At 43.6% G+C, this 26,203-nt stretch overlaps 2 protein-coding genes across 5 annotated transcripts; one reads left to right on the forward strand and one right to left on the reverse strand.

The window, feature by feature from the left end:
* Nucleotides 1-617: 617 nt before the first annotated feature.
* Nucleotides 618-2,406, reverse strand: TRAPPC1 (trafficking protein particle complex subunit 1). Its single transcript, XM_045570174.1, has 5 exons — nucleotides 2,237-2,406; nucleotides 2,028-2,126; nucleotides 1,799-1,869; nucleotides 1,299-1,437; nucleotides 618-1,003 (listed from the first exon to the last, which is right to left on the reverse strand). Exons 2-5 carry the CDS (start codon nucleotides 2,124-2,126, stop codon nucleotides 875-877), a joined length of 438 nt encoding a protein of 145 aa, XP_045426130.1. The 5' UTR covers nucleotides 2,237-2,406; the 3' UTR covers nucleotides 618-874.
* On the forward strand, nucleotides 2,392-26,203 carry CNTROB (centrobin, centriole duplication and spindle assembly protein). 4 transcript variants are annotated; one of them, XM_045570169.1, is made up of 19 exons: nucleotides 2,393-3,654; nucleotides 4,482-4,566; nucleotides 4,799-4,904; nucleotides 5,585-5,741; nucleotides 6,643-6,759; nucleotides 6,983-7,099; nucleotides 7,449-7,547; nucleotides 8,953-9,189; nucleotides 9,479-9,625; nucleotides 20,058-20,191; nucleotides 20,779-20,904; nucleotides 21,119-21,281; nucleotides 22,193-22,451; nucleotides 23,463-23,623; nucleotides 24,211-24,274; nucleotides 24,444-24,614; nucleotides 24,768-24,900; nucleotides 25,688-25,760; nucleotides 26,003-26,203. In XM_045570169.1, exons 1-19 carry the CDS (start codon nucleotides 3,382-3,384, stop codon nucleotides 26,126-26,128), a joined length of 2,748 nt encoding a protein of 915 aa, XP_045426125.1. In that variant the 5' UTR covers nucleotides 2,393-3,381; the 3' UTR covers nucleotides 26,129-26,203. The 4 variants fall into 4 exon arrangements, with proteins under 4 accessions (XP_045426128.1, XP_045426125.1, XP_045426126.1 ...); XM_045570170.1 differs by having other exon boundaries at nucleotides 4,823-4,904; XM_045570173.1 differs by lacking the exon at nucleotides 2,393-3,654 and having other exon boundaries at nucleotides 4,483-4,570; nucleotides 4,823-4,904.

A 26,203-nucleotide genomic window follows, 5' to 3' on the forward strand; every position in this document is an offset into this window, starting at 1 on the left:
CAGAACAGCCCCCACACCAAAGAATTATCCAGCCCAAAATGTCAATAGTGCCGCTGTTAAGAAACTCACTGGCTGTAATACTAGCACTCTGGGCTGCTGAGGCAGGAGGACGGCTTGAGGGCAGGAGTTCGAGATCAGTCTGAGCAAGAGTGAGACCCTGTCTCTACTAAAAACAGAAAAAATTAGCCGGCCAACTAAAAATAGAAACAAAAAATTAGTGGGGTCTGATGGCAAGCGCCTGTAGTCCCAGCTACTTGGGAGGCTGAGGCAGGAGGATTGCTTGAGCCCAGGAGCCACAGCACTCTAGCCCAGGTGACAAAGCAAGACTCTGTCTAAAAAAAAAGAAAGGAAGGAAAGAAAGAAAGGAAGGAAGGAAAGAGAGAGAAAGAAAGAAAGAAAGAAAGAAAGAAAGAAAGAAAGAAAGAAAGAAAGAAAGAAAGAAAGAAAGAAAGAAAGAAAGAAAGAAAGAAGAAAGAAAGAAAGAAGAGAGAGAGAGAAAAGAAATCCATTGACAAAGCCTCTTTTCAAGCTTCAGGGGGCGTGCAGCTACCCTATTCCTGCCTTCATGAGTGGGGCAGGACCAAGAGGTCCCATTCAAACTCACACACTCAGGCAGCAACGGGTGACAAAAAGTTTATTCTGTGATTCTCGAGGTGTCAGGTATGGGATAAAACTGGAGAGAGGGCCTGGTTTGGAGGTGGAGGGACTCCTGTGGGCTTCATTCTGGTGATGTGGAGGACACCAGGACAGGCCTTTAGGCTGCTGCCCTAGGAGAAGGGCAGTGTAGGGGCTTACAGTGGGGTCCCTCCAGTGGCAGAGATTAGGAAGGACCCCAGGCCGACACGAATTCTCTTGAGGCGTGAGGTAGGATGTTTCAGCCAGCCCGGGCAGAGAAGAAGGGCAAAGAGCGGACATATGAGTCCAGTCGGGAGCGGAAGAGCTCACTTTGCACAGTTTGGCCCAACGGGCACAGGGGGTTCTTCACCACCAGCTCCACGTACAGCTATGGAGGGGGAGGGTGTTAGAGCCAGGCTTTGAACACTTCTCATTTTTAACCCCAAACCTAGTATAACCTCAAAGGTGTGTGAATGCACAAGGAACAAGGGCTGGGAGGCAAGCCCTCCCCGAGGAGAAACTGGTGATGGGAGTGTTTAAGGACCTAAAAGCCCTTGAGAAAACCCTGAGTTCAATAGGGATATAGTAGGATTAGGGCAGGGAAACTGAGAGAGTCTTGGGGCTATAACTGGCCATGGCCGTTAAGGAGCTCTTGGGGAAGGGTCCCCGGGGCTGGCACTGACCGCACTGTAGATGTGGTGCAGCACATCTCGGATGGATCCCACGCCCAAGTCAGTATTCATGACAACCTTGATCCCAGTGGGCGTCTCGTAGTAATGGAGTTTGTAACGGCTAGTTTGGAAGGCCAGGAAACCGTCCTTCCTGCAGAGATGAGGAGGATGTTAAAGAATGGGAGCAAAATCTCTCTCAAAGAGATACTTCTGATCCCTTCAAGGTTGACTCCCTCTTCGTCTAAACAAATCATTTGTAGGAGCCTGGTTGAGTAATGACACCGCCCAGCCCATCGTCAGAGCTCAATTTAGCTCCATCCCTCGACCTCTCTACCTTCAGATCTTCCCCATCGCGGCTCCTGCCAGCTTCAGCATTCTTACTTCAGATTCAGCCTCTTTTTCTTAGTCCTCCTCCCCTCTCTGGGGGCCAATGCCTCTTCCACTCCAAAAAATTTCCTGCACCCCAAAATTCCCAAGGCTAGCCCTCCTCCCAACATCCTGACTCCGCGTACATGTCTAGCGGGGACATCTTGCTGACAAACGAGCGAATAGAGAAGAGCATCCCGTACATCAGCTTGTACTCCTGGAGGGAGAGGGGCAGAGTTAGCTCTCGTTTGTAGACGGAGACGGGGTGCGGGGTGGGGAGGAACGAGCTGGGGTTTGGAGAGGAGGGGCTGGCTGGGACTAAGTGCGTTTGGAGATGCCGAGGTCTCCCAGGCTTTGCCGGGGCCCTCTCGTCACCTCCTCTTTGGGGATCCCTGCTTGCTTCTTGCGGTGCCACTCGCTGTAGTGCAGACACACTCCATTCCGGTCAAACAGGTACAGGTTGTGGACAGTCATCTGCAGGACAGAGAGTGTGAGCCTCGCTCTGTGACCACCCCTACTCTGTAGCCTCGGGTTCTGGGTCCCTGATCCCTCCAACCAGGTGGGGACCCCACCCCCGGACTCACCGGAACTGTTCCGAGTGCCAGTCAAGAGCTACTTCCTGTTTCCGCTGAGCTCCGCCCCGCCTGGTCTTCACGCCGCAACAGTGGGGCATTAACTCCGCCCCAATGTCTCTCGTAAGACTCTGCCTCCCTCTCTCAGCCAATCCGCGGCGGCCGGAGCCGCGCACGCGCGCCCAGGGTCGCGGGATCCAAAAGCAGAGAGAGCTGCTGCAAGTGTGGTATCGCGGGCGGGTGACGTCATCAAGGCGAGCGAGGCGGGGCTGTGGGCGGTGGGCGGGAGGCTGCCAACGGTTTTGAGTGTAGAGGACCGCGCGCGAGAGGGTGTCTGGGTCTTTCCAAACCTGGGCTTAGGGGCCGGGCCCAGTCTCTTGTTCCCGCTTTGGCAAATTGGGGGCTAAGGACTGGAAGTGTGGAGAGTAGTTGGGACGGGGTGGTCGGGGTAGAAGATCTCAGGCTAGGCTTGAGGGCGACGTGCTGTTTAGGGACGCCTGAGGGCGTGACTGAGGATTTACAAGGTTTCTTTTGGGGTGGGAGGGAGGGGTTCTAGGAAGCTCTGCTATGGCTTTCTTGCCAGGAAGGGTCGGAGGGGATGTACAAGGGAGTTGAAGCTGGTTGGAACGGGTGAAGTAGGGGGGCGTGCAGGGCGTGAAGTTCCTGCATCTTTTGAGACTGGAGCCAGCTGAGGGACAAGTAAGGCAGCGGAACAGAAATTGGGCCCCCACTGGATTTGGGTTCGTTTCAGTTTGCAAGTTATGGGTATGAGAACTTAAGAGCTCAGTCGACCAGGAATAGCCTGTGCTGAAGTAGATCTGCCATTTCCAGCACTCCTAGTTGGGAAGAGAAACTGCAGTGGTGCTATTGTCACACAGTAGGTCTGTCCACACTCCCTCTGTGCCGCACCCTCTTTTAACACCGTTCAAGGGAGCTGGGGAAAGGAATGCTTTTGCCCTCTCCCATGGCCTCTGGAACCAGTGGAAACCTTTCCTCTAACCAGAAAGCCTCCGTACCGTTATTCACCAAGGATCCTTGGCGTGCAGTCTTGCTCCCCTCTCCCAAATTTCCCTTTTCCGTGAAGTTTTCCTCCTGGACTTTACTAAAGCAGAATCTCCCAGCTTTCTGCTGTCTCCAGTTGTCTCTTCCTTGTACTCATGGCGACATCAGCTACTGGCCCCAGTTCACCTCTCCAAGCGGAGGATCTCCTGAGTGATTCCTCAGAAGTCCCTGGGCTGAACCAAGCATCCTCTGAGGTGACCTCCCAGCTCTATGCATCTTTGCGCCTCAGCCGGCAGGCAGAGGCCACAGCCCGAGCCCAGCTGTATTTACCCTCCACCTCCCCACCTCCTCATGAGGTGTTAGATGGCTTGGCCCAAGAGCTGAGTCACAGCTTGTCAGTTGGCTTGGAGAACAACCTGAAGAAAAAGGTAAGGGAGGTGTGACTTGGGGACCTCTAGGATACTAGACTCCAGAGTCTTGGGTTTAGAGGGTGGAAAAACAAAAAAGCAAAAAGCTTTGCCAAGATTGGACTCCTACGGTTGGATTTCAAATTCCTTTTAACTACACAGTCAGTCATGCTTATTCCTGAGAGCAAATGTTTATAAGGGAGAGTGACCTGGGACACCATAATTTGAAGAATTGTGAAACTTCCTAGTGTTTTCTGTGAGAGATCTCTGCTCTGAGTAGATGGAGCAAACCTGTGGGGTAGGTTGGTGTGCTGTGACTGGCACCTGGGCACTGGGAATGGTTTCTTGGCCCCAAGAGGGAGCTAGGGACTTAGGATAGCAGCAAAATATGCTAAAATTATTCCAACTCAAAACCTATTTTGATAATATGGTTCAAAATTTGTCATGTAGATCATTCAAACATAGTTTAGTCAATTGTACAAGTTACAGAGAAGATCATTATTAGTGTTGGATAAAAAAGGTGCCCTAATCAATTTGCAGACTGATTTGATCTTACAGAGTTTGAAAACTGATAGCCATAGGCTATACAGTCTTTAGACAGGGCATTTGCTCTTTAGTTGGCAAGAATCCCCACCATTCTTGTCTTATGCCTGCCCAATTTATTCATTTCTACTACCTTTCTGGCTCCTATAGATACTTGAGTTTATAACTCAAGGTTAAGACAGCCTGTATTGGGTCTATTTTGTTTTTCTTGCTCTCCCAAGTGCTGAAGTAAAAATTCTTCCCTGGCAGTAGGTAAGACGTAGATTATGGAGATTGCATCTGATTTCCATGTGGCTTTTTTCTAGGATGGTTCTAAACACATCTTTGAGATGGAAAGTGTTCGAGGTCAACTCCAGACCATGCTCCAAACTTCACGTGATTCAGCCTATCGTGAGTAAACCCCTTCTCTAGAGCTATATAGGAGAACCTAGATTTAGGGGGTAGGAGAAGGTGGACAGAGGAAGCAGGCAGAAAAACCTAGACCTCTGAGACAAGAGAGTTCAGGAGAAAAGGTTCCTGTCCTTTGGGAGAGGGATGGTGGGATGGGGGAGCAGAAAGGAAGGTCCTCCCTTCTTTTCTCCTTCAAGTGGTCCCTGTTCTTGTCCTTACCTGACTCTGGCAGTGGGTTCCCTCTGGCTCCCTGCAGGAGATCCGCTCACTGCAGGTGCTGGCTCAGAGAGACGAGAAGAGGACTCGTTTGACAGTGACAGCACTGCCACCTTGCTCAAGTGAGTTCTTGGGGTTCTCCTAGCTTGTGTGCTTTCTTAGAAATCCAAGTATTCTATTCCTTAGCTCTCTCTTTATTTCTTTTGTACCTCTTAAGGACCTGAGAGGCTTGTTACTTAGCTTTCAGTTTTCATTCTTTCTCTCCTGTCTTCTCTACCCCCTTTACTCCTTCAGGAACGTGGGCATCTGCTGCCTAGTACCTGGTTTTCTCACAACCTCCAGTCCTTCTTCCCCTGGAAGAGTTAGCTTGTTTCTGCTGAGACTTTTTTTAAAATTGTTTTTATTTATTTTTATTTTATATTTTTTAATTTTAGAGATAAGGTCTCACTCTGTCACCTAGGCTGGAGTGCAGTGGTGTGATCACAGCTCATTGTAGCCTCAAACTCCTGGGCTCAAGCTACCTTCTTGCCTTAGCCTCCCAAGTAGCTAGGACTATAGGCGCACACGTGACTAATTTTCTTTACTTTTTGTAGAGATGGGGCCTTGCTATGTCACCTAGGCTTCTAAGACCTTTAAGTGAATCACAGACCTATGTGTTATTTATCACTATCTTGCTTTATGACTTTGGGCAAGTCTCTTGCTTTCTCTGGGTCTCAGTTTCTTCATTTGTAAAATATCACAGTTGGACTAGTAGATCCCAAAATCTTTCCCAACCTTAACATTCTCTATCTGATTTGCTCAGCACTCGGCCCCTGCAAGACTTATCTCCATCTAGCTCAGCCCAAGCCCTGGAGGAACTGTTTCCCCGCTACACCAGCCTTCGGCCAGGGCCCCCACTCAACCCCCCAGATTTTCAGGGGCTGAAAGATGCACTGGATTCAGAGCATACCCGCCGCAAGGTGAGATACAAAGGTTTCCTTTTGAAAGCACTAAAGGTTAAAAATAGGGGACTTGAGTGTTGAAAAAGGCTGAACGTTAAGAGCCTGAAAGCTGGGATTCTGCTTAAATATTTCTCCAGGGAGACCTTTGACTATTCTGTCTAATATGGCACCACCTCCCCTCCAAATGGTCAGTCAGATCACTCTATTATTTCCTCCAGGTAGCTTATCACTCTGATATTTCTTGTTTCTCCCCTCTAAAATCTTAACTTCATGAGGGTCAGTATCTTGTTCAGCAGTGGCTCCCTAAGGTCTAGAATATACCTAACACATAGGAACAGTCCATGAGTGTTTGTTGAATGAACACAAACTTTGCTAGCTTGTGTAAAGGCTTTATAGCTTTTGGTGAAATAATGAGCTTTATTTCTGTGAGCCTCATCCTTAATGTCTGAAGTGGACAGAGAAATGAACAAGGTAGAGGAAAAGTCAAAATCATTAGTTGTCATTTTTGAAACTCTCTATTCCTCTATTTAAACTGCTTCGGCCTGAATGAAAGGCTTTCCCCTTTATCCTTGCTATGTTTAATCATTGTGTCCAATGAGCTTCTTAAAATAGAAGTAACTTTGCACATTTTGCAGTGTGGGCTGCTGCACCTCTGCCAGAAGGTTTATGGGAATTTTTTTCAGGAGATCCAGGAAAGGGAAGAGCCTGGAATCTAAGCACCTATTTCCTGAGAAGGGAGTTGTTGGAGATCTCAGGCCTCAAGGTTCCTGCTCCAGAATTCCTGATTCTCCTCTAAACCTATTCTTTTCTTGGGACCCAGACTCCTTGTCTCCTTATTTCCCCTAGAGGAGCTGGAAAGTTTGGTGCTATGGTCAAACTAAAGATGGGCATCACCCAGACTTCTCACCCTTTTTCCTAGCATTGTGAGCGCCATATTCAGAGCCTGCAGACCCGAGTGCTAGAACTACAGCAACAATTAGCAGTGGCTGTGGCTGCTGACCGCAAGAAAGATATCATGATTGAACAACTGGACAAGGTGCCAGGGTAGCAAAATGTGGGTGGGTCTCCATGGAGCGTGTTAAAGAATAGTAAATAATGGAGTAGCCAACCAGTGTTTCATTGTGCATGCTAAGAGCTGGGGTAAGGGGTGGGTTTGGTTTACTGACTATTTGAAGAACATGGCTGTTAACCCTGCCCCTGTGGGTATAAAGGGGGCAAAAAAGTTATTTTGAAATTCCATCTTACTTCCCTTACTCAAGACCCTGGCTCGAGTGGTAGAGGGCTGGAACCGGCATGAGGCTGAGCGGACAGAGGTACTTCGGGGACTTCAAGAGGAACGCCAGGCAGCAGAACTCACCAGAAGCAAGCAACAGGAGGTGAGCAACCTGGATCATATGGCATTGGAACCTAAGTCACAGATCTCTAGATGGAAAGGGGTAGAAATAGCTCTGGAATTAGGGTTTCCAATAAATTGACCTTGAACTTACAGTAGCTGTACTGACAACTCTTCTCATCCCCTCTTTCCTCTCCCTTCACTGTTTCTGCTGTTAAACTTGCATGATCAGTGTCTTCCCAGTTTTTCCCACACTGTGTAGTCTTCTCTTTGGCACCCAAGTCATTTAGTTAACTCTGAATTTTCAAGTTTACATTGTTAATGCTTTTTGAAGCATAGCATACAGAAATTTCCCTCAGTTCCTCTGTCCTATGTTCCTCTCTCCCTGAAAGACAGTAACCCGCCTGGAACAAAGCCTTTCTGAGGCCATGGAGGCCTTGAATCGTGAGCAGGAAAGTGCCAGACTGCAGCAACAGGAAAGAGAGACACTGGTGAGATCAGACTGGGTTAATCCCATTAGAGATTGTTAATTACCTCTAGAGCTCTAGGCTATTGGTGGATTGTGGGAGTTTATAATTTGAGTTGCACCAGAGCAGTGTTTCTCAAAGTGTGTTCCTTAGAACTGCGGTCCCCAACCCCGTCCCGATCCGTGGAAAAATCGTCTTCCATGAAACCAGTCCCTGGTAGCAAAAAGGTTGGAGACCACTGCTTTAGAATGATAGTTCTGTTAGATATTCTGCAAAAAAACATTCTGCCACTAAGCAAGTTTGAGAGACTCTTCAGAGTCTATCCTCATTATAACATGAGAATCATCTCAGGAATTATTTTAGAATATAGATTTCTGGGACCCATTCCCAGAGGTTTCGATTCAGTTAGATATATGGTAGGGTTGGGCAACTCAAATATTTTCAGAAATTTCCTAGGTGATTTTGTTCAGTCTGGTTTGGGAACTCTGGTCTAGGGCACAGCCAAAAATGTTGAGATGAGACTCACTCACATTTCTTAGAGCTGAAATGATAAGATGATTACCCATATGAGTTAGTAGCTAGGTTTGGAACTTGTTGCATGCATGACACGTGCTTGCTGCATGCATGCTAATACTTATAGTCTTAACTGGCTATATGTGACAGTGCTGTGATGGTTGCTGCTCGGCTAGTTCATGATTGTAGGCTGGATTTTCTAGTTTTTGTGGTAGTTCTTTTGATGATGCTATTAGCTATATGTGTATTGAGGGCTTACTATGTGCCAGATACTATGACAGATAAATGTTTTACATATGCTTTTTACTTTAGTGCTCACAAGGTAGACTCTGTTATTATCTCCATTTTACCAATAATGATGTGTGCCTAAGAGCACACAGTAAATGATAGAACTAGCATTCAAACTGAGATTTGAACCCAGGTCTACCTAACTCTGGAACAGGAGCTCTTATATAATCCTGTGAGCTTGTCACCTATCAGTTATTTTTGTTTTTTTGTTTGTTTGTTTTTTTGAGACAGGGTCTTGCTCTGTTGCCCAGGTTAGAGTACAGTGGCATCATTATAGCTCAGTGCAGCCTGAAACGCCTGGGCTCAAGCCATCCTCCTGCCTCAGCCTCCCAAGTACCTGGGACTACAGGTGCATACCACCATGCCCAGCTAATATTTTGTATTTTTTGAAGAGATGGGGTCTCGCTTTTGCTCAGGTTGGTCTTGAACTCCTGACCTCAAGCAATCTTCTCACCTCAGCCCCCGAAATTGCTAGGATTACAGGCATAAGCCACTGCACGCCCAGCCTTCAACTGTTGTATTTTTAATGGGCATAATTCTCAGGAGGCATATTGTATGGGGGTCAGGGGACAGATTTCTGGTCTCTTGAGGGCCTACTAAAGGTCTTGGATTTCTTCTGGGGCTGTAGGAAGAAGAAAGGCAAGCTCTGACCCTGAGCTTGGAGGTAGAACAGCAGCGGTGCCATGCCCTGCAGGAAGAACGGGATGTGGCTCGGGCTGCGCAACTCAGTGAGCATCATCAGTTGGAGACTCTTCAGGCTGCCCTAGAAGAAGAACGGCAGACCTGGGCCCAACAAGAGCACCAGCTTAAGGAACACTACCAGGCGCTTCAGGAGGAGAGCCAGGCTCAATTGGAAAGGGAGAAGGTAAAAGTGGCAGTTGGAAGAGTTGGGGAATGGGGAACAGATGAAGGGCAAAGTAATTGAATGGGATGGGATATCCAGGTTGAGAGTGTAGGGCCAGCAGGAAGGGCTGGGGGCATCAAACACATGGAAGTCCAAAGAGTGAGATTAAACAGGGATGGGGAAATAGGACAAATGGGAGGAGACAGAGAGAAAGCTTGGGCTTTAGGCTATGGGAGGATGGAATGGGGAATGGAGGTAACCAGGAGATAGGAAATGAGGTATGTACTTAAGTTTGATTTCCCTTTCTTAGGGGAACAGCCAGAGGGAGGCTAAGATAGCCCGGGAGGCCCAGCAGCAGTTGGCATTGGTGCAGTCCGAGGTGCGGCGATTGGAAGGAGAGGTGGATACAGCTCGGAGAGAGAGAGACGCCCTGCAGCTGGAAATGAGCTTGGTGCAGGTCAGGAGACAGAGAGTTCTTGAGGTTTTTCTTCTGGTTGAAAGAAGTAGATCTCTGAGGCAGTGACCTCTCAGAAGTCATGGTAGACACTCCTATTTCAAGTATTTGGGGTTTATTCCATCAACAGTTTCTGTGTAGAATGGGTAGCTTTCTGTCTTAAACTCATAGCCATTTCTTACTGACAGTTTTCCACAATGTGTCAGACCGACCTAGTGTTACTTTTAGGAGTAGACTTAAATCTAGTAAAGATGCCTTATGCTATTCTAAAAGAGATGATACCACATTTAGTAGACTGGCTGTGTGAGTTTTTATCAGAGACCTGATTCTAACATAGCAGTCTACTTTATAATTCTCATTACTTGAATAACTTACGTTAATCCTTCTGAGTAGGTCAGGGACTCAGGAGGGCATTGATTGTTTTATTTGCTTAAGAAATTTCCATAACAACACATGGCTTGGCACAGAATAGTACTCAAAAATTGTTTGTCAGATATAATTAGACTTTGAAAACACTTTCCATTCTAGCTAGCTAGCACATTGAATTTTAAATTTAAACTAGTGAGACCCCTGCCATGGAATAGAGCAGGAGTTGGCAAACTTTTTCTGTAAAAGGCCAGACAGTAAGTATTTTTGGCTTTGTAGGTCGTATGATCTCAGTTGCAACTACTCAACTCTGCTGTTATACCACAAAAGTGGCTATAGACAGTACATAAACAAATAGGCATGGGTGTGTTCCAATAAAACTTTATTTATACAGACGGGCAGTGGGAGACTGAATTGGGTTGTAGTTTGCTGATCCCTGGAATAGAGGAAAGGATTAGAGAGAGCTGTGTTCTATCCTATGGTGGAAACACAGCACTGAAGAGGAAAGAGCACTAGATTGGGAGTCAGGACACTCAGTTCTGCTTCTGGCTAGAATTTTGACCATAATTTATGGGCTTCTGTTTTTATGTATAAAATGTGTGTTAAGGGCAAATTGATGAGTTTCTGAGACCAAGCTAGTCTGAGAGGTCTGTACATTTCATAAATGGTTGACTTAAGGAGTTACCTAATTTCTGGGTTAGTGAGAAAACACACTCCTTTTACTTTCTATCTAGGTAATTGAATTGGAAGACTGACCATGGGGGAATTAATTTATCATGGCAGGCCAAGGGTAAAGGCATTAGTAAACAATTCAGTAGCAATTTTAGGCTACTGTGACCCCTTGAACTGGTTCTAGATGTGTGTGTGTGTGTGGGCACACCCATAATTATTATTTTCTCATTTCAGTTCAATAAGTCTCATAAGCTCTTCTCACATGAGGTCTGTGTCAGGAGCTGAGCAAAGTTCTGGCCAACAAGGAGCTCACCAGCTAGATGGGGAGTTTGTCTAGTACGTACACACACTTTTTTTGTTCTTTTTTTTTTTTTTGAGACAGGGTCTTGCTCTGTCACCCAGGCTGGAGTGCAGTGGCACTATCATAGCTCACTATAGCCTTGAATTCCTGGGCTCAAGCAGTCCTCTAGCCTCAGGCTCCCGAGTAGCTGGGACTATAGGCACATGCCACCATGCCTAGCTAATTTTTTAATTTTTTGTAGAAATGGGGTCTCACCATGTTTACTACACACATTTTTGAAGTCGTACGATGGACGTGGTAATTGAGAGTAAGGAGAGCTAACCTTTATTTAGATGTCATCTTAGTAAGGTCTTCTCTGGCCACATTATGTAAAATCTGCAACCCTCTGACAATCTCTGTTCTCCTTTCCCTGCTTAACTTTTCTCCTTAGCATTTATCACTGCCTAGTATACTACATAGTGTACTTTTAAAATCTTTATTTTCTGCAAGGTCTACAAGGGAAAGGATTTTTTGTCTGTTCATTATTGAGTCCCCAACACCCAGAATAAATGCCTGGTTTATAGTGTTGTTCAGGTCCTCTATTTCATTATTGTTCTATTCATTATTGAAAGTGGAGTACTGAAGTCTCCAAATATTATTGTAGAATTACCTCTTTCTTCCTTCAATTCTATCAATTTTTTCTTCATATATCTTGGGGCTTGTTAGGTGCACATCTAGCTGGTGAGCTCCTTCTTGGCCAGAACTTTGCTCAGCTCCTGACACAGAGCTCACATGTGTTTATAATTTTTGTATCCTTTTTCTTCCCCCCTCTCTGAGATGGGGTCAACTTATTATTGCTCAGGCTGGCTTCAAACTCCTGGGTTCAAGTGATATTCCTGCCTCAACTGCCTGAGTAGTATCTTCTTAATATCACTTTTTTTGACTTAAAATCTGTTTTGTCTGGTAATAATATAGCCGTTCCATATCTCTTTTGGCTACTATTTTCATGGAATATTTTTTTTCTTCCTTTTCTTTTTAACCTCTTTTGTGTCTTTTTGTCTGAAATGAATCTCTTGTAGAGAGCGTTTAGATGGATCATGTTTTTTTTAATCTATTCTGCCAATTTCTGCATTTTAATTAGAGTTTACTTTTAAAGTAATTACTGATAAGGAAGGACTTACCCCTGCCATTTAGCTGTTTGTTTTCTATATGTCTTATATATTTTTGTTCTTCAATTCCCCCATTACTGCTTTTTTTGGCTATTTCATTGAAATTTTTATTTTTTTTTTAAAGAGAGAGTCTTGTTCTGTTGCTCAGACTGGAGTGCAGTGGCTGGATCATAGCTCACTGCAGCCTCTAACTCGTGGGTTCAAGTGATCCTTCCACCTTAGCCTCCCAAGTAGCTGGGACTACAGGCACAAGCCACTGCACTTGACTCTACATTGAACTATTTGTAGTGTACCATTTTGATTTACTTCTTCTTTCCTTTTGTGTATATTTTTAAATTTATTTTGGTTATTTTGGAATTACAATGATGAACATCTTAAAGTTATAACAACCTAGTTTGAATAATACCAACTTTAGTTTCAATGGTATACAAAAACTCTGTTCTTGTACATCTTTTTATTTATTTTTTATTTTTTTAATGCACAGGATATAGCATGTTCTTATATATTTCTGTCCATCCCTGTGCATATTGTTGTTGTCACAGATTTATAATTACTGTTTTATGGATTTGCCTTTTAAATAATATAGGAAAAAAGGAGTTGCAAACCAAAAAGTACAATGATACTGGCTTTTACATTTACTTGTGTAGTAAGTTTTACCCCAGAGTTCTTTATTTCTTTGTATGGCTTCAAGTCACCATCTAGTTTCATTTTAGTTTAGTATGAAGGACTTCCTTTAGCATTTCTTGTAGGGTAGGTATACTAGTAACAAACTCCATTAGCTTTTATTTATTTTGAAATGTCTTCATTTCTCCTTCATTCTTGAAGGATTTTTTTCTGCCAAATATAGAATTCTTGGTTGACAGGTAAGAAATCAGGTGCTGGTCTTATTGAGGATCCCTTGTAAATGATGAGTTGCTCTTCCCTTTCTGCTTTTAAAGTTTTGTCTTTGCCTGTGGCTTTTGACAGTTTTACTACAATATGGCTTAGCATGGGTCTTTCGAGTTTATCCTGCTTTAGATTTATTGAGTTTATTCGATGAATAGATTCATGTCTTTCATCAAATTTGGAAAGATTTTGGCCACTATTTCTTCAAATGTTTTTTCTGCCCATTTTTTTGTCATCTTGTTCTGGGACTTCTATAATGCATATGATGGTATGCTTGATGGTTTGCCACAGGTCACTCAGGTCTTGTTCATTTACTTCATTCTTTTTCCTTTCTGCTAATCAGACTGGATAATTTCAATTACCTTATCTTCAAGTTTACTAACTCTTTCTTCTACCTGATGTAATCTGCCATTGTGCCCCTCTAGTGAATTTTTTTTAATGGACTTTATTTTTTAGAGCAGTTTTAGGTTCACGGCAAAATTGAGCAGAAGGTAGAGATTTCTCATACACCTCTTGCTTGCACACTTGCATAGCCTCACCCATTATCAATATCATCAGAGTGGTACATTTGTTACAATTGATGAACCTATATTAATACATCATTATCACTCAGAGTCTATAGTTCACATTAGGGTTCACTCTTGGTGTTGTATGTTCAGTGAGTTTGGGTGAATTTATAATGGCATGTATCTATCTTTATATAATAATATATAAAGTATACAGTATAGAGTAATTTCACTGCCTTAAAAATTCTCTCCCTCCTCCCTGCCCCCTGATCTTCTTACTGTCTCCACAGGTTTGCCTTTTCCAGAATGTCATATACTTGGAATCATACAGTATGTTGCCTTTTCAGATTGGCTTCTTTCATTCAGTAATATGCATTTAAGTTTCCTCCAGGCTGGGCACGGTGGCTCATGCCTGTAATCCTAGCACTCTGGGAGGCCGAGGCGGGTGAATCACTCAAGGTCAGGAGTTCTATACCAGCCTGAGCAAGAGTGAGACCCCGTCTCTACAAAAAAAAAAAAAAAGAAAGAAATTAGCGGGCCAACTAAAAATATATAGAAAAAATTAGCCGGGCATGGTGGTGCATGCCTGTAATCCCAGCTACTTGCAAGGCTGAGGCAGAAGGATTGCTTGAGCCCAGGAGTTTGAGGTTGCTGTGAGCTAGGTTGATGACACAGCACTCTAGTCCAGGCAACAGAGTGAGACTCTGTCTAAAAAAAAAAAAAGTTTCCTCCAGATCTTTTCATAGCTTGGTAGCTTATTTCGTTTTAGTGCCAAATAATGTTCCATGGTCTGGATGTACCACAGTTTATTTATTCACCTACTAAAAGACATCTTAGTTGCTTCAAAGTTTTGGCAGTTATGCGTAAAGGTGATATAAACATCCATGTGCGGGTTTTTGCATGGACGTAAGTTTTCACCTCTTTTGGGTAAATACCAAGGAGCATGATTGCTAGATTTCATGGTAAGAGTATGTTTACTCTTGTAAGAAACTGCCAAACTGTCTTTCAAAGTGGCTGTACCATTTTGCATTTCCATCAGCAATAAATGAGAGCTACCGCTGCTTCACATCCTTACCAGCATTTGGTGTTGTCAGTGTTCTGGATTTTGTCCATTTCAATAGGTGTGTAGTGGTATCTAGTGAATTTTTCATATCACTGATTGTACTTTTCTGCTTCAGAATTTCTATTCCTTTTATTTCTGCCTCTGTAGTGACATTCCCTATTTGTTCGTACATCTTTCTCCTGATTTCCTTCAGTTCTTTGTCCATACTTTCAGCTCATTGAGCATATTTAAGACTATTGATTTAATGGCTTTGACTAGTAATCCCAATGTCTGGGCTCCCACAGGCATAGTTCCTGTCAAATTATCCTTTTTCCTTGATTGAGTCATATTTTCCTGATTCTTTGTATGTTTTATAATTTTTTTGTTGAGGACTAGACTTTTGGATATTATAATGTGGTAACTCTGGAAATCATACTCTCTTCTGCCTTAGGGATTGCTTTTGATAGTTAACAGCCATTCATTTGTATGGTGACTTTTTCCAACTATTTTTGCAAAGTCTGTGTTCCTTTTTATGTATAGTAACTGATGTTCCTGTTCCATTATCTCTGCAGTTAGCCAGTTAGCCTGTGACCTGACAGAGATTTTCTTAAATGTCTAAATCTTCCCCCCCACCAAAAGTATATATATATCTCTTGAAATTTCTGATTGATTGATGCTTCCAAGGAAGTTGCTGCAGCCTGGGGGGCTCTGAAACAATGACAGTTGTCTACTGTAGTTTCTAAGGAAACTGCCAGACTGACCAAAGCACACAATTTCATGTTTTTGGAGGACAAGGTCCTTGCTGCCCACCCTTGCTCCGACCAGCTGCTCTAGTAACATGGGGTGCCATCCCCACGGTCAGGGTGGGGCTGAGAAATGGGGGATTGTATATGGTTTACACATACCCAAGGGTGCTCTTACTAAAGTTCAGCAGCCTTTTCCTTTATCAAGCACTCTCTGGGTTGCTATAAATGTCTGGTCAGGACCCAGGGTTTTGAAATAGTTGATTCTGGTATTTTTTTCCAGCTTGAGGGTTATTTTGATGGAAGAACTGACCTGTGGAGTTTCCTACTCTACCATTTTTTTTGACGTCACACTTATATAAGTTTTTAAATTTTATTTTCTTAAATAAAAAAACCTCTCTAAGACATTATAAAATCAATATTCATTTTGAGGTATCCACATAATGTACCAGTTTCTTTGCTCATCTTTCCTTCTTTGAACTCATACCTGTCTGGGATCCGTTTCTTGGTGGCAAAATCTCTTATTATTTATTTTAGTTCGGAATGTCTTTATTTCGCATTCATTTTTTGTCTTTTTGGTTTTTTGGGGTTTTTTTGGAGACAGTCTCACTCTGTCATCTGGGCTAGAGTGCAGTGGCATCGTCATAGCTCACTGCAACCTCAAACCTCCTGGGCTCAAGCGATCCTCCTCTTCAGCCTCCCAAATAGCTGGGACTACAGGCACACACCACCATGCCCAGCTAATTTTTTAATTTTTTGTAGAGGCGGGGTCTTGCTCTTGCTCAGGGTGGTCTCAAGCTCCTGACCTCAAGCCATTCTCCCACCTTGCCCTCACTAAATGCTAGGATTACAGTGTGACTCCCTGTGCCCAACTTGCATTCATTTTTAAAGGAGGTTCTTAGGTATAGAATTCTAAGTTGGCAGTTGTTTCAACCTAAATATTAATATCATTCTGGCTTCCATTATTGCCTGTCAAGAAGTCAGTTCTCAGTTGACTACTCTTGCTTCTAAAGTTTTATCTTTGTAGTTTTTATCAGTTTTACTTGGGTGTATCTGGTGTGGATTTTAAAAAATAATCTTTTGGGGGATTCTTTAGGCTTCATGAGTTAGTAGAGTGCTGTCTTTTATCAGTTCTGGAAACTTCACTGTCATTATTTCTGCATGTTGCCTCTGCTTCATTTTCTCCATCACCTTTTTCTAAAAACTGATTAAATGTATATTAGACCTTCTCCCTGTTGCTCACCCTTGATAGTTTGTATTTTCCATCTTGTGTTTTCCTGGTCACTCTGGATAATTTGTTATTTTTATTTATTTATTTTTTTTTTGGAGACAGAGTTTCGCTCTTTTGCCCTGGCTAGAGTGCCTTAGTGTCAGCCTAGCTCACGGCAACTTCAAACTCCTGGGCTTAAGCAATCCTTCTGCCTCAGCCTCCCGAGTAGTTGGGACTACAGGCATGCACCATCATGCCTGGCTAATTTTTTCTATATATATTTTTAGTTGTCCAGATAATTTCTTTCTATTTTTAGTAGACACGGGGTCTTGCTCTTGTTCAGGCTGGTCTTGAACTTCTGAACTCAAACAATCCACCCGCCTCGGCCTCCCAAGTGTTAGGATTACAGGCGTGAGCCACTGCACCCAGCCGATAATTTGTTATTTATCTTCCAGTTCGTTAACTCTGTTTAACTTTATCTAACTTACTGTTAAATCCATCCACTGAGTTTTTAATTTTATTTATTTATTTTTTATTTCTCAAAGTACTACTTTTATTTTCAAATCTTAGTTTTTCATAGTTTCTTGTTCTCTGATATTTCCAAGTTTGTCTTTTATTACTTAAAACATAATAAATACAATTTTATTGTCCATGGATGATAATTTCAATATCTGAAATATTTGAGGATCCTTTTCTGTTGTCTCTTGTTTTTGCTGACTCCCATGGAGTCTAGGTTTCTTAAGTCCTGGTTATTTTTGATCGTGTACTGGATATTGTATTTGAAAAATTATAGGAATAATTTGAGGCCTACAATGAAAATGCTTTGCTCCTCAGAAGATTTGCATTTGCATCTACCAGGCAGGCCCTGAAAGACAGTACAAGTCCTGGACAAATTTAAAATGAATTTTCAAGGGTTGGGATTCCAGAATGAATCCTGGGTGAGTCAAGCTGAGCTTTAATTGTATGTGGGCTGTTCCACTTCTGGTTCGCCTTCACCCTGGGTGTGATGCTTATTGGGGTCCCAATTTATTGTGGGGAGGGTCTCCTGTTAGATTCCCCAACTTATATGGGCTTTAGGCTTTGATATCTGTTCATTTTTGCCTTTGAAAGACAGTCAAAACAAAGGTTTTAATTTTGAGGGTAGGCAGATGTCCTCAGGGCAAAAGTGACAGGCCACCATGCTTGCTAACCTGTCTAGCTAAGGTCTCATTTTTCCTTTACTTTGGCCTAGTAATTCTTTATTTTTTTGTTCTATTTTGTTACTTCTTTGATGCTTTTAAGGAAGAGATATATGTATATATATTTTTGTTGTTGTTGTTCAAGTTTTTCTAGCCACAGAGATAATCTTGGTAACTTCATTTGCTAGTACTTGAAACATGAAAATCTACTTCCCTCTTCTTACACTCTGGAATAGTTTATAATGTTGAAATTAATGTGTGCTTCTTGAATATTTGTATTTGACTACTGATTCTTGATTTCTTCTTGAGTTGTTTTTGGTACTTGTTCTCATGTTCTTGTTCTCTCTCCATGTATATATTAAATATGTATACACGTAAATACATACATATATATATATATACACACACATCCATTTACCCTTTTCACCTAAGAGTCTATTTTTACCAGGTACTAATAGAGCTATGGCAGCCTTTTTCTTTTTTTTAATAGAGTTTACCTGACAAAGAAATTTTGTAACCTTTTTACTTTCAACCTTCATATATTTTCAACCTTCATATATTTTCTTTTAACTGGAATGTTAAATTGATTCACATTTAATTTATTTATTCATATTTGGATTTATATCTTTTTTATATCCAATTTTGTCTTGTCTATTCAGTGTTTATTTTCCTTTCCTCTCTTGTCATCATTTTGATTGGTTGGTTTTTCTCATTCCACTGTTTTCCTCAACTAGTTGTAAAGTCATTAACTCGGTTTCTGTTTCTTTTTTTAGAGGTTACTTTAGCAATTATAATATGCATATTTATGTTACCAAAGTTACTTATCAGAGTTAAATATCAACAACAAAAAAAGGAACCATTAATTCTGCATGGAAAAGTTAAGGTAGACTTTCCAGAGACCTTTTAAAAATATGTTTTAAATATAAAAGTAATCTGTAAAGCAAGTTCAAATAATACAGAAGTAAAAAATGTTGGTTGCCTTCTCGTAGCACACCACTTGTGCATCCTTCCATAACCTTTTCATGAGTGAGCATGAAAACAAAATGTGAACATGCTATGTGTTTGTGGCAAATTGTTTTTTTTTTTAACCTTACAATATATCATAGACATCTTTCCATGTCAATACATGCAAATGTACTCCATTATTTTTAAGGATGATATAATATTGCATTGAATGGATGAATCATAGTTTACTTATGCATATTCCTTTTGATGGGAAATTTACCTCAATACCAGTTTTTCTCTGTTAAAAAATAGTGCTGCAGTAAACATCATTGTACATAAATCTGTGGCACCCCTATGAGTATTTCTGTAGGTTAGATTCCTAAAAGTGGAATTGCTTGCTCAAAGGGAGTATATTTTAAATTTTTTCATTAAAAAAAATTCAGATAATTATGAGGAGTTTAGTATGATTGGAGTCTATGTTGGGAATGATGAGGTGGATGGATAGTGGGTGATCCTGAAGGGTCCTGTAAGCCATTTAAGCAGCCAGAAATTTATTCTTTAGAAAATGGAACCATTTGTAGGGTTTTACTGGGTATATGGACTTAAAGCTTGGAACAAAGGTCTAGGCTAAAGAGAGAGATTTAGGAAGTGTTATGGTATAAATGGTAGCAAAAAGCCCAGCCTAAATGCCAAAAGTTTAGGATAAACATGTAAAATCATCAGTGATCTGAAAATGTTAGTAAACAGTAGAAAAGAGGACTAAGGACAGAACTCAATTCAACCTTTATGGGCAGTTGGAGGAAGAGCAGTGAGCTGAGATGAAGTCAACAGAATGAGAATGAGGGGTTGGTGGTATCACGGGAGGTAAGAGGAAAATGGTTTTAGTAGGAAGTATTGACCTGGGGTGTCAGGTATTGCAGTGAGATCATACACGATAGAGACCGAGAAAAAACCATTATTGGATTTAGAAATTAAGTTCTTTGCAGTGAAGTACTATACATGGAACTGAGATTTTAGTGAGTTGAAGAAGGAATGTAAGGTGAGAAAATGGAGACAGCAATTATAGATTGATGGCCTAACGAGGAAGGGACACTAAGTGGCATTTATTGAATGCCTGCTGGGTTTCAGGTACTATACTTGGGGGACTATATATGTTATCTCAGACTCATATAATGGATTTGCTCCACCTAACATTTCTTTTGATTAAAAAATATATGTCTTTTGCCCAAAGTCACTTTCACTTTGGTGTATGTATAAGGTGTGAGCACCTCATGATTTAATAAGAAAAGGGAACCTCTTTCATTTCTTGTGGCAAAATTCTTTTTCTTCATCCTGAGGGGGAAAGTTGGTACTAGATTTTGTCTACATTATATATTCCATCCTTTTCTAAGCCCAAACAGAATTGAGCTGACCATTATCCCGCCTTCCTCCACTCCCAGGCCCGGTATGAAAGCCAGCGGATCCAGATGGAGTCAGAGCTGGCTGTGCAGTTGGAGCAGCGGGTGACGGAGCGGCTGGCGCAGGCTCAGGAGAGCAGCCTACGGCAAGCAGCCTCCCTGAGGGAACATCACAGGTACTGGGACTTACTGGATGCTGCTTCTCCCCAGCAGGTGTCAGTGCCCTGCCCATGTCCTCTCGGGTATCTTTACCGTTTACCAACACGCTGGCTCCCAGAGTACTTGCAATAAGACCTAAGTTTCTCTTGGGAAGGCTGGCTTCAGGTGCTCACAGAGAGCCAGAAATGCCTGGGAATATTCATCCCATAGAGGAGCCCTTAACCAAAAACTAATGGGTACAAGACTATAAATTGCCTAGTTCCCTTGCTGAGACAGTGCTGAGGTGACCTGCACTATCTCCACAGCTGCTGTGGGATTAAGCCTCCTTCCCAGCCCAGTCTCACTTCTCCTCACCCCCATCAATATTTTCTGGAAATGCTTCTTAAATAAATCACCCTCCCATGAATCTTCATCTCAGTCTCTGCTTCTGGGGAACCCATACTGAGACCCCAGCTTTGTTCTTTTCTCTTTCCTGTGCTGTGGCCAGGCTGGTTAACTGTGGCTGTCTGGTTCACTCTCACATGCACCCATGTTGTCTTTTTCTCATGTGGTCATTTCTTCTGTCTCCAGTTTCAGTCCTCTTTTCTCACCTATGCACTCTTAGAAAGCAGCTGCAGGACCTGACTGGACAGCACCAGCAGGAACTGGCCAGTCAGTTGGCTCAGTTCAAGGTGGAAATGGCAGAACGAGAGGAACGGCAGCAGCAGGTGGCTCAGGACTACGAGCTTAGGTACTGATCCCTGGAGTATCCGCTTTAGGCCTCAGCTCATGGGTACAGCCCACTGGGAATGGTAAAGAGCTGCTCCCTTGGTAGATCTGTCCTCTTCTAAACTGGCCCTAGCTGTTAGAATTTCAGATGTCTGATGTTCCATTCTGGTTCTTTCTATCTTTCATGTCTCCGCTGCCTTACAAACCCCGACTTACCTCTCCCCTCTTTTCTTCAGACTGGCCCGAGAGCAAGTGCGAGTGCGAGAACTGCAGAGTGGGAACCAACAGCTAGAGGAACAGCGGGTGGAGCTGGTAGAGCGACTCCAAGCCATGCTGCAGGCCCACTGGGATGAAGCAAACCAACTGCTTAGCGCCACTCTCCCGCCCTCTAACCCTCCAGTAGGCATTGCCCCTTGAGGTGGCTTTTCAGAGTTTCTTTGGAAGTCTAGCTCCCTCCCAAGGGAAGCCCTAAGTTCAGTTCCAAGGCCCTGCATCAGGGGAAAAAAAATCAGTGGGCTTTCCCAAAGAATAACTGTCTCACCAAAATACATCTTTTTTCCATGGCCGTAGCTCACTCAAACTGGCCCCATCCATTGGGCATAACTCTCTTCTCCCAGTCCCAAGATGTGACGATTAATATGTGGTACTAGTTTTGTAGAATGATAGCTGAATAAATTATGAGGGAAAGGGCGAAAAATTATTGCTAAGTCCTGCCCAAGAGTCAAGTCTCCCCCTAACCTTTCTTATGTTAGCATCTCCTACTTCTTTTAATTATGAAATTTTAATTATGAATTATTAGCTGTAATATTTTTGGGAATAAGTAATAATATGCACATGGTAAAAAAATCCAAACTGTTCAAAAAGGTTTGCATTAAAAAAGTAATCTTCATCCTATCCCTGTACCTTAGTCTTCCAGTTTCTCTCCCCAGAAACAACAACGGTACTGGTGTCTTGAATGTCTCCCCGCCTGCCTGCACCATATACCAAACGGTCGCCTTCTATATGCTTCTGTATAACCTTTTATTCAACCAAGTGTTTATTGATGGATATAATAGTTGTTCCCTATATTTTGCATCTACAAACAGCACTGCAATAAATAGTGTTAATATATGTCTTTGTGTAAGTGTATCTATAAAATTTCGAGAAATAGAATTGTAAAATCAAAATTAAGTAGTTTAAAATTTGATAGTGTTACCAAATCTTTTAAGGAAGTTCTAATAATTTATAATCTTATTAAAGTGTCTGTACCATGTCTTGTCTGTTTAAGCCCATTGGACTTTGATGCTTCTTTCTGCCTTTCTCTTGGCCAGGTTCCTCCTGTTGGCCCCTCCAGCCCTGGACTTCAGGAGCCAGAGAAGGGGGAGAGGAGGGTCTGGACTAGGCCTCCTGTGGCTGTGGCCCTGAAGCCTGTATTACAGCAGGGCCGGGAAGCAAGGGACGAGCTGCCTGGAGAGCCTCCTGTTCTCTGCAGCTCCTCCTCAGATCTTAGCCTCCTTCTGGGCCCCCCTTTCCAGAGCCAGCATTCCTTCCAGCCCCTGGAGCCCAAACCAGATCTCCCTCCATCCACAGGTAACTGGGGACAGAGGTCACTGGGGTTACCCTTACATGCACGAATCTGTCCCCTCTTACCTACCTTCTTTTCTGTCTGGGACTTGAGCATTTAGTTTCCCAGATGTCTTAGTGATCGTAGGTTGCAAGGAGCAGAAATCTGTTCATGTTGGTTCAAATAAAGGGAGTGAGATCTCATGGAAATATGATGTCACTAGACTTAATGAGAACTGGAGTTGGGAACAGGGGTGCTGTCAAGAACTGAGGCCGCTGTTCCTTCTCTCTGTGGGCCTGAATAGTCTCTTGGCGCTGCCTTTCCTGCACATCTGCTCCTTTTTCTTGCTAGACCTGCATTCTCTCCCACGAAAGGTTCTTGCTCCTCTTCACTTTGTTGTGCACATGAGTTTGACCAGCTGTGACACTGACTCTAGCTAAGACTCTAGGTATTTATGGAGACATTGATGTCTCCATTTTTTAGGTCCAGTTAAAAGAGGCCGTCTGAGGGGTTGATAACCATCCATTGGATTGGCTGACTTTGGGAGTGGTGTCCACCCCTGGCTTAAAATGTCAGCTGTGACTTGGGTGCGTGGGGGTGTTCTGTGTGGTACAAATATGACTATATGGGTCAAATTAAGTACAACGGGTAAATTGTATCACAATTTAAAATTTTTAAATTATGTAATAATAAAAGAATGGGGGCATGTCCTGATAAAGAGGCCAGAACCTGCCTGTTAATCATTTCTTTTCTTTAAGGAGTTTATGGTGGTCTTTATTTGTTTAGAGTTTGAATGCCACAGCTTTCTTCTTTTGTCTACTTTTCTGTCTTAGAATTCAGCTGTGCCATCTCCCAGTCACCTTCAACCCTTCCCTCTCCATCTCTTTTAAACTTCCATTGTCTTCTTCTCCTAGCTGTGATGTTTCTTTTACATTTGATAGGCCCCTTGCTTCTGGATATTTGATGAGTTGATTTGTGGAGGAGACCCTTCCCCCTCCAACACGCACGCATCCACACACACCTGTTTCACTTTACAGCTGCTGGGGCCTTCTCCTCTGCACTTGGAACCTTCCATCCCGATCACAGGGCAGAACGGCCATTCCCTGAGGAAGATCCTGGATCTGACCGGGAGGGCTTCCTAAAGCAAGGGCTGCCGCCTGCTTCTCAGCTGGATGGCCTCAAGAATTTTTTGCACCAGGTAAGAGAGACTCCACATAGACTATCTTATTTTCTTCTTCCCTTCCTCATTTCCTCTTTCCACTCTAGGAATCCAGGAATCTGGCTTCATTCCCTATTGTATTTTCATTTTTTTTAGAGACAGAGTCTTTTCTGTCACCCAAGTTGGAGTGCAGTGGTGCAATCATAGCTCACTGCAGCCTCGAACTCATGGGCTCAAGTGATCTCCTGCCTCAGCCTCCCAAGTAACTAGGACTATAAGCACACACCACCAACGCCTGGCTAATTTTTTTTATTTCTTATAGAGATGGGGTCTCGCTATGTTGCTCAGGCTGGTCTTGAACTCCTGATCTCAAGCAATCCTCCCGCCTCAGTCTCCCAAAGTGCTGGATTACAGGCATGAGCCACCATGCTTGGCCCCTCATTTTCTTTTTAGGACTAATACTTTGTCCCAACTTCTTCCTTTCTCAGTCTATCATTCCTATTTCATAATTCCCTTCTAGAACTTAGGTGACCAGCCCTAGCTCTTACTTCACTTTGCTTCCCTCAGATACTTATGTCTCTCTCTTTGCGAGTCCTCTAGGGAACTTTACTCTCTTGTCCCCCCAGCTGCTAGAGACAGTACCTCAGAACAATGAGAACCCGTCTGTTGACATGCTGCCCCCGAAGTCTGGTGAGTTCCAACTCTGGAGAATGTTGGGGCTGGGGCCTGGAAAAGATGGGAGTTGATTATCTAGGATGAATTTTCAGGAGCTGGCAAAAGTGATAAAGCCTAATAAATGGTAGCACTTCTTGGCTCTTTGCCCCATTTCCTGATTCTTGGATTGCTTTCCTTTTGCTAGGTCCTCTGACTGTCCCATCTTGGGAGGAAGGCCCTCAAGTGCCACGTCTTCCACCCCCCGTCCATAAAACTAAAGTTCCCTTAGCCATGGCATCTAGTCTTTTCCGGGTCCATGAACTTCCCTCATCCCATTTACAAGGCAGTGGTCCCAGCAGTGGCTCCCCAGAGAGAGGTAAGCAGGTCATGGTTCCCACACCAAGGGAAGGTCCTTGGTGTGAAGTGAGTACCTGGAACTAAAGGCCCTTCCAAATTCCTAGGGAAAGGGGATGAGGGCTGGGGAAGGAGGCCCTCAAGGGCGGATGATCATGACTGTTATGTCTCTCAGGGGCAGATGGGCTTGCATCCCCGAGGCAGCTGATGGAGGTGTCACAGCTGTTACGACTCTACCAGGCTCGGGGCTGGGGGGCCCTGCCCGCCGAGGATCTGCTGCTCTACCTGAAGAGGCTGGAACACAGCGGGTACAATCCTGGGAGGGATGAGGAGGGATTGGGAGGATAGACTCTGGATTATGGGAAATGGAACAGGCAGAGAAGAGTAGACAGTGTATATTGTACACTGAGTAGAATCTTTGTCTTTTTCTGGGGAGGAAAGTGAAGGATGAGATGGTCAACAAACCTCCTTCTCTCACTGCTCCCCACCTTTCTTTTGTCTCTTTCTTTCTACTGCTTTTTTCTTTACTTGTAAAAAAAAAAAAAAAAAAAAAATCTCAGGTCAGGCTCAATGGCTCACACCTGTGGTCCCAGCACTTTGGGAGGCTGAGACAAGAGGATTGCTTGGGGCCAGGAGTTCAAGACCAGCCTGGGCAACATAGCAAAACACCATCTCTACAAAAAATGTTAAAAATTAGCTAGGCATGGTGGTGTGCGCCTGTAGTCCCAGCTACTTGGGAAGCTGAGACAGGAGGATCGCCTGGGCCCAGGAATTTGAGGCTGCCATGAGCTATGATGATACCACTGTATTCTAGAGACCCCATCTCTTAAAAAAAAAAAAAAATTCTCTTCCCCATGTCTCTCTACCTTAGTTTTTTTCTCTCTTTACCCTGCAGCTCAAAACTCAGAATCCTAGAATTTTGCTAGTATAACTCGTTATTTGATTCTATTAATATCTCCTCCTATTTGAACCCCAGATCTATCGTGTTTGTTCTCATTCTTAAGAGACAAATTGGGGAGTAGTTCTTCAATCCAGTGTTGGGTAAATTGAGGGGGAGTAGCTTCCTCATCCTCATACCCTTGATTTGTGTGGCAGAACCGACGGCCAAGGGGATAATGTCCCCAGAAGGAACACAGACTCCCGCTTGGGTGAGATCCCCCGGAAAGAGGTGAGGGACAGTGGGGCGGGGACCGGGGAGAAAAGGGCTCTCACTGACTAGTTCCTTCACCTCTACACACTCCCTGCTGGCTCTCTCCATTGCCCGGCCCCTCCAACTCTGGTTCTCACTGTGTGGCATGGTCTCGCCCCTGTGGTGACTGGCTCTCTGTGTGCACTATGGCTTTCTTCCTGGGCTAGGGGATTGAGAGTATATGACACTGACTTTTTTCTCTCTTTTCCCTCAACTCCCAGATTCCCTCCCAGGCTGTCCCTCGCCGCCTTGCTACAGCCCCTAAGACTGAAAAACCTCCCACCCGGAAGAAAAGTGGGCACCCTGCCCCTAGTAACATGAGGAGCCGAGGGGGAGTCTGGAGATGAGCCCCTTGCCCTTCTCCTCCTCTTTGTTCCTTTCTTCTTCTTCTTGTTATTATTTTAATAAATGATCAATAGTCT

Source organism: Lemur catta, chromosome 15 (genome assembly GCF_020740605.2).
Source record: "Lemur catta isolate mLemCat1 chromosome 15, mLemCat1.pri, whole genome shotgun sequence".
NCBI classification, from domain to species: domain Eukaryota; kingdom Metazoa; phylum Chordata; class Mammalia; order Primates; family Lemuridae; genus Lemur; species Lemur catta.